We start from the raw sequence: 11,891 nt of genomic DNA on the forward strand, positions 1-11,891 counted from the left end.
GAGAAGGGGACGACTAGGGTCCCGGGAGCGGATGCTCAGAGACCCGGGAGAGTCCTTGGGCGCCACGCGGCTCAGCCCAGGAAATGCGTCCCGGTTCTGGGGTTACAAGGGGAGCTGTCCAGCCCCGCAGGGTGAACTAGAAGAAAGAGTGGGCCAACGCCGACCCGCCGGAGGGAGCGGCGGGCGCCGGGGCGGGGTGGGGCATCGACTCCCCCTCCGGCCCGCGGGCCCCGGGCGTCGCCCCCGCCCCCCACGTGGCCGCAGCCGTCCCAGCCCCTGCGAGGAAGCGGCGCGGCTTCCTGGGGCTTGGGCCGGGGATATAGGCGCCCCCGCCCGGGCCCGGCTCAGCGCCACCGCCCCTCCTCGCCTGCTAGCCGCGCGATGGCCTCGCTCCGGGCAGAGCGCGCCGCCGGCGGCCCGCGGTTCTCTACGACCCTCGCGGGGCGACCGGCAGCGCTCCGCCTCCTCCTCCTGCTGGGCGGTGAGCGCTGCGCCCCGGGGCTCGGGCGGGAGGCGCGGGAGGCCCGGAGGGGAGGGGGGGCTGGACCGCCGAGGCCGAAACGGGCCCCGGGGTGAGGGCGGAACAGCGCTGTCCTCCGACAGTCCCCGGCTCCACCTCGGTGAAGGCGCAGCGCGAACTGCTTCCCACTTGGAGGAACGTGGGGTGCCGGGGGCCCGGCGGAGAGGTCTTGGGAGGTCTGGGGCTGGCCTGGAGGAAGAGGGTTTGGGGTCTGGATGTGAGTGGGAGGGAGCTGGTATCAGCCCTCTCTTCCAGTCACTGAAGCACCCCTTGGGAGCCTGGATTATTCTTCTTTCTCTTCTGCGAGTAGCTCTGCCTTCCAAGGGTCTCAGACCCCTCCTCCAGGCTCCACCGCCTAGATCCCCGCCATCCTCCTTCCCTCCCCCATTTCTGCTCACAGCTGTCCTGAAGCCCCAGGAGTCCCTGGCTCAGCTTCTTCCCACTGAAGGCAGCTTGAAGTCAGAAGGTGTGTACCGCGCGACTCTGGGAAGGTGGCCGAGGGCAACGAGGAGAGCTAGGTCAGTGGGGAGGGTCCCTTTCCCACAAGGCAGGCCCCAACCCCAAATGAAATCGCACTAAACACCCTTCCGTTCTCTCCTGGGGTTCCTTGTGGTCTTTCTCCCTCTCAGCCCACAACCCACCCTCCCCGCCCCCCCACCCCCCCCCAGCTCTGAGCTGGCTCACCTCAGGTGGGTTAGAAGACCCCAGAAAAAAACGTATATGGATGTTCCCGTCAGGCTGGGAAGTGCTGAGCACATGGAAGGCATTAACATTTTTCTGAGCTGAGACTCTCTCCTTGGGAAACTTTCTGAGGCTGTTCCTGGTGACTGCCATGTCTGAAGACAGGAACAGTGGAAGTACCTGGACCTGAGGGCTTGGAGGGAGGGCCAGGGGTGTGGTCAGTGTGCAGCATCTGTGCCCACAGAGAACAAGATGGAGGACTATAAGGCGAATGCCCAGTTTTGCTGGCAATCTTATAAGGAGCAGATGGACTCTATCCCCAAGGACTGGTGCGACTGGACCATGATTAGCAGGTAGGGGCAGTGCTAGGGCAGCTTGGACCAGGGGTGGGGCCTGCTCCTTGTGTGTGGGCCTTGAGTGTGGGGTATTCCTCTCTCTGGGCCCAACCCCATATTCACTCTAGTCTTCCCTTGCTTCCAGGCCCTATAGCGACCTGCAATATTGCTTGGAGCATTTTGCAGAAGCATTTGGCCTGGGTTTCCCCAATCCCTTGGCAGAAGAGATCATCTTTGAGACTCACCAGATCCACTTTGCCAACTGCTCCTTGATGCAGCCCACCTTGTCAGACCCTCCAGAGGATGTGCTTCTGGCCATGATCATAGCCCCCATCTGCCTCATCCCCTTCCTTGTCACCCTTGTGGTGTGGAGGAGTAAAGACAGCGAGGCCCAGGCCTAGGGTGGTGGTATGAGCTATTAGCAGTCATCTTACTCCTTTCCCCTGCCACCACCAGGTCTCTCTCTTCCCCTCCCTGCCTCCTTCTCTCACTCTCACCCCCACCACAGACCCTTGAATTGCTGGAAATGGAAGCCCAGTGGTGGCACAAGTTTTGTAGTCTTCAAAATAAAACTTTTTTTTTTTTTTTTTTTGGTACTATCCCCTCCCCATCCCAGAGTCTCTACCATTTCCCACAGCTCTGGGCAGCAGAGCTGGGAAATCTGGATACCAGCACTGTTTTGTTCACTTGCCTGCTCCTCACTATTCCTCTCCCCCCACTTGAAAGCCACCCCCTACACTGCTTCCTCCCAGGGCTGGGCCTTTCCTGTCCTTATCCAAAACCAACACCAGGAAACCTGCAGGAAGAGACTCCCTTCCGGCTTGGATGGCAGCTGGGGAGGTGTGGGGGAAGGGGCAAGGGTGGAATCTCTGCTGTGACTCCTGTGAGAAGGAAGGGGGACTGCCTAGGGGCTCTGAATTTTCCTCTTTTTCATGCCTCAGTTTACTCCCAGGGCCTAGGAATAGAAACCTTGATATGACCAAAAAGAGTTCATTCCTAAAGAGCTCAGGATTGAAGGGAAAGGCAGTGGGACTTATTCTACTAACTCCACCACAGAACTCCCTGTCCAGGTCCCTGGCCCTCATCCTACATTGTCCTGGACCCTGGGGGTGTGGCCTACAGCCTGTTAGCACACTGCCCCCTGGTGTCCACTGGAGCTAACAGCCAGAAGATGGATATGACCTGGAAGAAGCTCAAAGCTGAGGAGACTGGACCCTGGAATCAAACATCTGTCATCCCCATAGCAACCATTAGTTCTTAGCAAACCCTTCTATCAGCTTCCTAAGCCATACTGATACTCCTCTAAGACACCTTCCCACTTTCTAGGGACATACCTAGCCTCTGAACTCACCATTTCTGTATATGAATACTCTTACATGTTCCCTGGACAGTGAGGCCCAGTTTTCCCCAGAGAACCTTCATCTTCAGTTCTTCCAGATCATCAAAAATACTGGAGAACAAGGACAGCTGGATGGCTCAGTCAATTAAGTGTCTGACTTTGGCTCAGGTCATGATGTCATGGTTTGTGGGCTCGAGCCCCACATCAGGCTGTGTGCTGACAGCTCAGGCAGAGCCTGGAGCCTGCTTTGGAGTGTGTGTCCTCTCTCTGCCCCTGCCCTGCTTGTGCTCTGTTTGTCTCTCTCTCCCCAAAACAAATAAACATTAAAAAAATACTAGAGAACAACTTTGGTCTCCATAAAGACACCTGTTTATTTTCTGTGGCACGTGGAGCCTTGTCAGGGACTTTCCTTCCCTCCTTCCTGAAATATTTGCCTCCCTGAGTACATGCATATCCATTTCCTTGGGACATGCCTGTCTATTCCACAGATAGATGTCTGTATGCTTCCTAGAATGTATCTACTCATCCTCTGAGATAGACTTCTCTCAGGGCATATCTGTCTCTCTAGGGGCATACCTGTTCCCTAGGACATTTTGGGTTTTCACCTGAGATAAGTCTCTGCTCTGTTCCCATGAATGCATTGGTCTTCCCCGGGGATATATCTATCCTCCTTTTGGCCCATATTTGCCTTCATGTGTTTTACTAATGTACATCAAGGGCATACTGGTATAAAATACTGTGTATGGCATATTGTGTTGGAAAGATAAGTTAGGACTTGGTTTCTGCTCTCAATGACTTTCCATCTAGTACGGGAGCTGACATGTGTACCAATCAACAAAAGCAATGGAGTGTGTGATTAGAGTCACGAAAGGGATACAAACCAAATGTTATCTAAGTGCAAAAAAAGGAGGGGTCACACCTAGCTGAGGTGTGATCACAGGAGGGTGATTGCAGAGTTTGTACACGACTAGGCCTTAGGATGGAGTGCATTTCCCCTAGGGAAGAGAATAGGAAAACAGGTGAATTAGGAAAATATTGTGATAATCCAGGCTTGAGAAAAAGAGGACATGGGTCAAAGGAGTGATGAATGGGAAATAGAAAATAAAAAGTAGAAGAAATGATTAAAAACAGGGGAGGGACTTTGGATATGAAGGAGATGAAAGAGAGGAGAGGTTAGAGCTGATTGAGGCTTTGCATCTGAGTTACTAGGACAATGATGGAAGTAATGGTAGAAAATGGCCATTAGGGAGAGAAGCTGGCATGAAGAAAGGGATTTACAATATGAGCTAAAAATGGAACAAGCTTTTATGTCCCACAGAGAGTTAGAAATGGGAGGGGTGTTGGTGGTGGAAAGAGATTGGAGCTGGAAATACAGATTTAGGAATCTTTTGCACAGAAATGTCAAGTGAAACCATGAGAAGGATGAAAGTTCTCAAGACAGAAGATGTATTGAAAAGAAAGCTAAAAGGGCACCTGGGTGGCTCAGTCGGTTAAGCTTCCAACTTTGGCTCAGGCTATGAGCTCGAGGTCCATGAGTTCAGGCCCCATGTTGGGCTCTATGCTGACAGCTCAGAGCCTAGAGCCTGCTTCAGATTCTGTGTCTCCCTCTCTCTCTGCCCTCCCTCACTCACACTTTGTCTCTCTGTCTCTGTCTCAAAAATGAATAAACATAAAAAAAGAAAGAAAGAAAAGAAAGCTGAGAGGGCACCTGGGTGGCTCAGTCAGTTGAATGTAGCTCAGGTCATGATCTCATGGCTCATGAGTTTGAGCTCCAAGTCGGGCTCCGCACTGACAGTGCAGAGCCTGCTTGGGATTCTCTCTCTCCATCTCTGTACCTCCCCTGCTCGCATGGTTCTCTGTCTCTCAAAATAAATAAAAGAAAAAAAGAAAAGGAAAGGAAAGAAAGCTGAGGTTAGGTTCTTAGGAAATGTGCACACTTATTTTATTTTTTTTAATGTTTATATTTGAGAGAGAGAGAGGGCGAGTGCAAGTGGGGGAGGGGCAGAGAGAGAGAGGGACACAGAATCAGAAGCCGGCTCCAGGCCCTGAGCTGTCAGCACAGAGCCTGACACAGGGCTCAAACCTACAAACCGCAAGATCATGACCTGAGCCAAAGTTGGATGCTTAGCTAACTGAGCCACCCAGGTGCCCCATGGAAAATTACACACTTAAAGAATGAGGGGGAAATGAGACAGAAAGATCAGAGAGACAGTAGCAGAACAAGGATAAAGCAGTGCCATGGAAGCAAAGGAGATAGTGCCTTTTGAAAGAACACTGTCAACAGAATGGTCCATCCATTCATACAACAAATATTTGCTGGGTACTACTGTGGATCAGGAACTGTGCACAATGAAGGGTGAACTTGGGTGGGGGAAAGGTTAAAGATCGGATAGGAAATTGAGAGGGTGACAGAGTCAAGGAAACTGTACATATTTTCAAGTAGGGATGGCCTATGCATATTTGTCAACTAGGGGAGAGGAGCCAGAGGAAAGGAAAAGAGGGTAGATGACACCCAGAGAAGTCCTGGAGGCACTTGGAAAAGAGAGGCAAGAAGATATGCCAAAGGTTGGCCTTGTAAAGGAAGAGTGACACTTCTTCCTTTGAATCCAAAATGAAGGGGTAAAAGTGGAGAGAAATTCTTGTGGGATGCATTAAGTGTGGTGACAAAGAGGGACAAAAAGGGAAAGATTAAGAAGTTCACATGTTCGGCCTCAAGTTCACAAAATAGAGAAAGGCATTCTGCAGAAAGAAGGAAGACGGAGACAGGTGGAATGACTTGACGACCGGAAAAATGTGAAGAGTTACCTGGAGGGATGTGACAGGGAGTCAATAAAAGTGTTGGGCTGCACCGAGAGCCCAGCAGTGAGGTTAGTCAGGGAATCTGGGGTTCAGCCAGCATGTTCAGACAGAATTGGGTAGTCTAGGCTGGGTAAGGAGTCAAATACGACCACAATGGGTCCGGAGTCTTGAGACTAGGAAGGTGAGGATGTGAGAGATAGATGGCTGTGGTCCAAAACGGCAGCAGTGAATCATGGAAGCTGACCCATTTCAGCAATAAAAGCTACAAATATGCTCCCATGGGTGCTGCAGGAGACCAGGGAATGGTGGAGTCGAAGGACACAGTAATTGAGGAGGCTGGGGAATTGTGAGTGAAGTTAAATGCAACTAACACGTGTTAACATTAAAAGAAGCCTTAGCAGAGTGAAACAAACTATCAAGCTATGCCGCTTTGGGGGAAGTCACTGCCCATTTCTAGAGCTGAATGAGACTTCTCTGGGCTCTAAACGGTACGGATTTTTAGGTTCATAGCAAGAGACTGGCAGAGAAGCAAGATACCTTCCGTTGGGCGGCCCTTCTCGGGAAAGGCCTCCGGAACCTTTCTGCTGTGCTTTTTGCCCGGACGTGCAGAAGCGGAGGCCGGAAGTCCTCTGCCCGGAGGTTCCGGGTTTCCTGGGCTACTACGATGGCGATGAGTTTCGAGTGGCCGTGGCAGTATCGCTTCCCGCCCTTCTTTACGTGAGGCTCAGACCCCGAGAAGCCCCGCTGTGCCTCCCTCCCCTGCCCCGGACCCCGGGCTCAGCCCTGATGCTTCAAATGGGGAGGGGGAGAAAGGACCCGGTCGCCACCACCCTTAGTCCCTCACTTTGTCCCCCAGACGCGCCTGCGTCTGTGCTGCCTCTCGCCCTCTCACGCCCTCTAATTCTGCGCCCCACCCCCTTCACCCGGCAGGTTGCAGCCGAATGTGGACACTCGGCAGAAGCAGCTGGCCGCCTGGTGCTCGCTGGTCCTGTCCTTCTGCCGCCTGCACAAACAGTCCAGCATGACGGTGATGGAAGCTCAGGAGAGCCCGCTCTTCAACAACGTGAAGCTACAGCGTATCCTCCCTCAGGCTCTTCCACAGCCCACACACACGCACTTCTGCACTTGCACACATGCCCAGACTTCACACCCCCTTCACCCCAGTAGGCAGGTTCCCACCCAGACTGGACTTGGGAAGGAGCCATATGTGTAGCTGACTTCCATTTTAGCCCCAACCCCCAATGCAAATGCAGCATCAGACCCTCCAGTCCTAGGTAGTGATGAATACCCAGGTGTCATTCCGGGCTTAGAATCTCTGACCCAAAGCCAAGTCCCCGGTTTTCCAACCTGAGCCCTTTTGACTCTGAATCTCCTGTCCTCTTCTGAGTGAAGCTCAAACTCTGGTACTACCTTAAGTAATTTTCTCCACCCACTCTCCTTCTCCCAGGAAGTAAGGGTCATTTGTTTTTGCTTCCTGATTCATAGCTAAAATATCTGTGGAGAAAGTCTGAAGGAAGAAGAGGAGACAGATGGTGACAAAAGGGAGTGCCTTTCATTTCTAAAGCTCTCCTTTTTTTTTTTTTTTTTTTTAATGTTTATTTATTTTTGAGAGTGAGAGGGCACAAGTGGGATAGGGACAGAGAGAAAAAGAGAGACAGAATCCGAAGCAGGCTCCAGGCTCTGAGCTGTCAGCACAGAACCTAACTCGGGGCTTGAACTCAGGAACTGTGAGATCATGACCTGAGTTGAAGTCCCACCCTTAACCGACTGAGCCACCCAGGTGCCCCCATAAAGCTCTTCCTTTTAATTGAACTAGTATCTCTTTACCTTCCTCCCCCCTTTATCCAGGAAGTGCCAATTTATAGCCTTTTGGGGAATTGCACATATAATTGTGTGGGAGGGAGAGGAAGGGGACAGGTGGTTCTTCGCATGAGACTGGCCTCAAGAGTTTTTATCCCACCTAATTCATTCCATCAATGCTGTTCCCTTAACTTTAAACCAGGGAAGCTTCCTGTGGAATCAATCCAGGTTGTATTAGAGGAACTGAGGAAGAAAGGTGGGTTCAGGTCCTCAGATTTCCTTATTTTTCCTCCTAGTTGGGTTTTCCTGAGGGCAGCTTGGCACAAGTCTTTGCTTTTTTTTTTTTTTATTATTATTTTATTTCTTTTAACTTTTATTTATTAAGTAATCTCTGTACCCAACATGGGGCTCAAACTCACAACCCCTGAGATCAAGAGTCCCATGCTCTACCAACTGAGCCAGCCACGTTTCTCTGAGATTTTAGTTTTAAGTAATCTCTCTCACCCAGCATGGGGCTCGAACCCACAACCTCAAGATCAAGAGTCACCCACTCCACTGACTGAGCCAGCCAGGTGCCCCATGAGTCTTTGCTTTTAACAACTTTCTTTTTCTCTCCCCTGGCTTGGAGCCCATAGTGTTCTATATAGAAGATAGTCCAATTCCCTGGGTCCTTTTCCCTATTGGTATTCATTATTGAAATCTCTCCATCTGTGTTCTGAGACCTGGAGAAAGGTGGAAGGAGAATTGGTGCCTTGCAGATAATAATAGTAAAACAATTCTTGGATTTCACTTCCTGAAAGCTGAATCTCTTTCACTCTTTATACATTGGTTTTGCCTTTTGTCCCTTCTTAGCGTAAGATACTCTCATAAGTATCTTTTTTGTAGGAAACCTGGAGTGGTTGGATAAGAACAAATCTAGCTTCCTGATCATGTGGCGAAGGCCGGAAGAATGGGGGAAACTCATCTATCAGTGGGTGAGACTGTTCTGCCACAGTGACCCATGGCAAAGGAGAATTATATCTGTGTTCAGCAGATACCTAGTGTTCCTAGGTCTGGACTGAGCAAAGTGGGAAGGGGAAGAAAGAGGAAGTATAGGTCTTCCAGGCAAACCTCTTTCAATGACTCAATTTCCTAGGCTCCATAGAACTTCCCTACCTTTATAGGAGGCCAGAGGCTATGTGAGGCCATGTTTGGAGAATGCAGTGCTGGGAACCATGAGTACTATTGTTGGCTGGCGTCTCTGGCCACAGAAGATAAATGGGGAAAGGAAGGGCAAAAAAAAAAAAAAAACAACAACAACCCTGGGGCCCCTCCCCCACTAGGCGCTTTGGGGCTGTCCACAATATGAATGAGACATTCTGAACCAGTATGGGTGTGGGGACAAACTGTCTTCCCCAAATTCCTAGCCACCACCAGCCCTAAACTTTCCCAAGGGAGAGAAGAGGGGAAGAAGCATCAACAACCTAAATATAACAAACACATGCCACCTATTCCTGAACAGGAAAACAAAATGAGAGGTCACTCCTCAGACATGTGAAGGCCTGTGGTTTAGTGGTTCCGTATATGTGTGTACACGTATAAATATAGCACCTGTAGGGGTTGTGGTTTTTAGGCCACTCCTGCCGAGGTGACAGTGAGCCCTGGTTTGGGAACAGGTATCATTCGTGGGTCAGATAGGTGGAGTCAGTGAGCTCACCTTCCAGGAGATCCCTGGTCCTTATTCAGTCACTGTTTTCTGTGTCTATAGGTTTCCAGGAGTGGCCAGAACAACTCCGTGTTCACTCTCTATGAGCTGACCAATGGGGAAGACACAGAGGATGAGGGTAATGCTTCTCCCTTTCCCTCCAGTTTTGTCATCTGAATCCTCCAGTCCTTGTTCAGCTGACATTCAGACTTCCCATCCCTGCCTTTGAATTCCAAATACTACATGATAGAAGGGCTCTTAACCCATGTCCAAGGTTTCCCTAAGCCACCTGAATTTACATGCAAAATACCCCCAAATTTTGTCAGTGGGATATGTGCATTTTTCTAGGGATAGAGTCCATATTAAAAGATTGTCAAGGGCATCTGTGATCCATGAAAAGTTAAGAATTCCTGGTGTAGATAATGAATGAGGAACCGGCGCAGAAGATTAAGCCTGAAATCTCATTCTTTGCTGACGCTGGCTTTCTTTCACCCTTTATACTTACAGAGGGCTCAAGATTTGTGGGTGTCAGCTGAAGGGATTGGGCCAACACCACCATCCCCACCCTTAGGCCTTTTAAATACTTTAGTTTCTAGCCAGGTGAGGATTTATATACTGTTTGATTTTTACATAGTGTAAATATACTCTTAGCTTTTTTATCTCTGACTTCATATTCTGATCCCAGGATCACCAAAAGTTCCAATCTCAGCTGGGGAGGAAAGGGCAGCTCCCCTTTCTGCCAGGCCCTGGCTGCCGTAACAGAGTTTACAGGTCTTGGCTGTTCCCCCCTGCCCTACAGGCCTCTGCTTGCTACTCCCACCATTGCCCCATGACTTCAGTGCCACAACCATGCCCAGCCCACCACTCATGCTGGGCAAAACTGGAGGCTTCCTCAGAAAGCAAGCTCCCTGACTCAAGCCGTAGGCCCCCGCAGGGAGTGAGGTGTGCGAGCCTGTTAGGGCTTGCCACCTGCTTCTCACATCTCCCTGCAATATCTTGCCATATCTCCAGATATTCAGCTGGCCCTTGGCTCCCAGCCTTGTTCCTTTTAACTAGGAAAGGGCAGATATCTGTGCTGGCCCTTAACAGTCTCCTGGTCAGAGGTATGGCTATACTTTGTGTTAGGACAGGTGCTCCTAATGGGTACAGGTGTGCAAACTAGGGTCAGTGTCCAGTGTCAAGGACCTTGACGTTCCTAGGTTTAATTGTCCCCCACTTTGTGGCCCAAAAGTAGATGGTGTCACTCTCATACATCAGATACTAATGGCACATGGGTGGGGGATACACATGAGGGTTGAGTCCAACAGAAGAACCCAGAAGGGGAAAATAAGTGTGAACTCACATTTTGTGCAGACTCTGGCTTTCTCTCACCCCTTACTCTTAAGGCGTACCCAGGAAGGATTGGTGGCAGCGGCAGCAGTATAGGTGGTACATGTCTACCCTGGCCTCAAGGGGTCCCAGATTCCAGCTAGACTTCTCCTCAGGGGCCTTGAGCCCCCAGGAGCCAAGTGTCCCTGACTACCCATCTCTCCCTTCCAGAGTTCCATGGACTGGATGAAGCAACCCTACTCCGGGCTCTGCAGGCCCTACAGCAGGAGCACAAGGCTGAGATCATCACTGTCAGCGATGGCCGAGGCGTCAAGTTCTTCTAGCAGAGACCTGTCTCCTTTTACTTCTTACCTCCCACCCTTCCAGGGCTTTCAAAAGGAGACAGACCCAGTGACCCCACAGACTGGATCTGTGACTCCACCAGACTCAAAAGGGCTCCAGTCCAGGGATGGGTTTCCCACTTACCCCACGTTTCTGTCCCTGGGGAAGGGCGAGGCTGAGGCGCCTGGGAGAAAAGATGTGCTTCTCCTTGCCCTACCTCCTCTCCCATCCTAGACTGTCCCTGAGCCAGGGTCTGTAAACCTATAACTCCACATGTGTTCACACACGTAAGTACATACACACGCCTGCACAAGCTTCTGTCTCTTCCCCTTCCCACCCCCTTAGCTGCTATTGCCTCCCCTCTCAGGCTGGTGCTGGATCCTTCTTAGGGGATGGGAGAAGCCCTGGCTGCAGGCAGCCTTCCAGGCAACATGAAGATAGGAGGCCCAGGAAGGGGCCTGGCAGTGAGAGGCCAGGCCCGACACTGATTTTATGATATTAAAAAGCTCATCCCCACTGCCTCCTGTCGGAAGTTACTACTGGAATGGGCATAGGGAGGGCTGTGAAGTATTGCCCCCTGAGTGAATCCCAGCCTAGGAGAGGGTAGAGGAGGCCTATGGCCTTTGTAAATGAAAAGGTGCCCCCGTGCTGGCAGGCTCCAGGGGGCCTGTGGTTTTACATCTGCTGGGTGGGCTGTGTGGGGGAGTGCTGATGGAACACAGCTTGGGGACAGACTGCTTTCTGAATTGGAGTAACTTCATGGCTTCCCCTTCTCCCCCATGAAAGTCCTGAACTGCTCTGAAGCCCCTCCCTCCATCCCACTGGTCCGGGGTGGGGTAGTTGAGGCCAAGGGGAGCTGAAGGGGTGTAAACCGGATATGGACTTTGGTTTATTGGGAACTTGGGCAAACAGAAGGAGGAGGAAGGAGAGCCCACAGAGCAAAAACAGCTACTGTGGCCAGGCTAGGCTGCGGCCAAGGTAGGAAGGCGGAGGGGATGGGTGACCGGGTCCTTGGCTTGGGGGAGGGACTTGTCCTGGGGTGCACACACCCATCCCTGTGCAGCCCAGAGGGTCAGCGGCTTG

General features: G+C 51.3%; 2 protein-coding genes across 3 annotated transcripts; both read left to right on the top strand.

The window, feature by feature from the left end:
* The first annotated feature begins 230 nt into the window (after nucleotides 1–230).
* RAMP2 (receptor activity modifying protein 2) lies at nucleotides 231–2,122 on the top strand. 2 transcript variants are annotated; one of them, XM_023243804.2, is made up of 4 exons: nucleotides 231–481; nucleotides 831–986; nucleotides 1,446–1,554; nucleotides 1,682–2,122. In XM_023243804.2, the coding sequence occupies exons 1-4, from the start codon at nucleotides 382–384 to the stop codon at nucleotides 1,935–1,937; spliced, it is 621 nt and encodes a 206-aa protein (XP_023099572.1). In that variant the 5' UTR covers nucleotides 231–381; the 3' UTR covers nucleotides 1,938–2,122. The 2 variants fall into 2 exon arrangements, with proteins under 2 accessions (XP_023099572.1, XP_023099573.1); XM_023243805.2 differs by having other exon boundaries at nucleotides 250–481; nucleotides 921–986.
* Nucleotides 2,123–6,237: 4,115 nt separating this feature from the next.
* On the top strand, nucleotides 6,238–11,328 carry VPS25 (vacuolar protein sorting 25 homolog). Its single transcript, XM_003996902.4, has 6 exons — nucleotides 6,238–6,391; nucleotides 6,605–6,750; nucleotides 7,677–7,730; nucleotides 8,360–8,448; nucleotides 9,222–9,297; nucleotides 10,698–11,328. The coding sequence occupies exons 1-6, from the start codon at nucleotides 6,339–6,341 to the stop codon at nucleotides 10,808–10,810; spliced, it is 531 nt and encodes a 176-aa protein (XP_003996951.1). The 5' UTR covers nucleotides 6,238–6,338; the 3' UTR covers nucleotides 10,811–11,328.
* Nucleotides 11,329–11,891: the final 563 nt, after the last annotated feature.

The sequence above is a fragment of the Felis catus genome, chromosome E1 (genome assembly GCF_018350175.1).
Source record: "Felis catus isolate Fca126 chromosome E1, F.catus_Fca126_mat1.0, whole genome shotgun sequence".
Classification (NCBI taxonomy): Eukaryota; Metazoa; Chordata; class Mammalia; order Carnivora; family Felidae; genus Felis; species Felis catus.

Excerpts from the sequence above, each read along its gene's own strand:
- RAMP2 (XM_023243804.2), top strand. The coding sequence starts at position 382 with ATGGCCTCGCTCCGGGCAGAGCGCGCCGCCGGCGGCCCGCGGTTCTCT. Across the intron at positions 482-830 it reads CCTCCTCCTCCTGCTGGGCG|CTCTGCCTTCCAAGGGTCTC; the intron begins GTGAGCGCTGCG and ends TTCTGCGAGTAG. Across the intron at positions 987-1,445 it reads AGGCAGCTTGAAGTCAGAAG|AGAACAAGATGGAGGACTAT; the intron begins GTGTGTACCGCG and ends CTGTGCCCACAG.
- VPS25 (XM_003996902.4), top strand. The coding sequence starts at position 6,339 with ATGGCGATGAGTTTCGAGTGGCCGTGGCAGTATCGCTTCCCGCCCTTC. Across the intron at positions 6,392-6,604 it reads CGCTTCCCGCCCTTCTTTAC|GTTGCAGCCGAATGTGGACA; the intron begins GTGAGGCTCAGA and ends TTCACCCGGCAG. Across the intron at positions 7,731-8,359 it reads AGAGGAACTGAGGAAGAAAG|GAAACCTGGAGTGGTTGGAT; the intron begins GTGGGTTCAGGT and ends TCTTTTTTGTAG.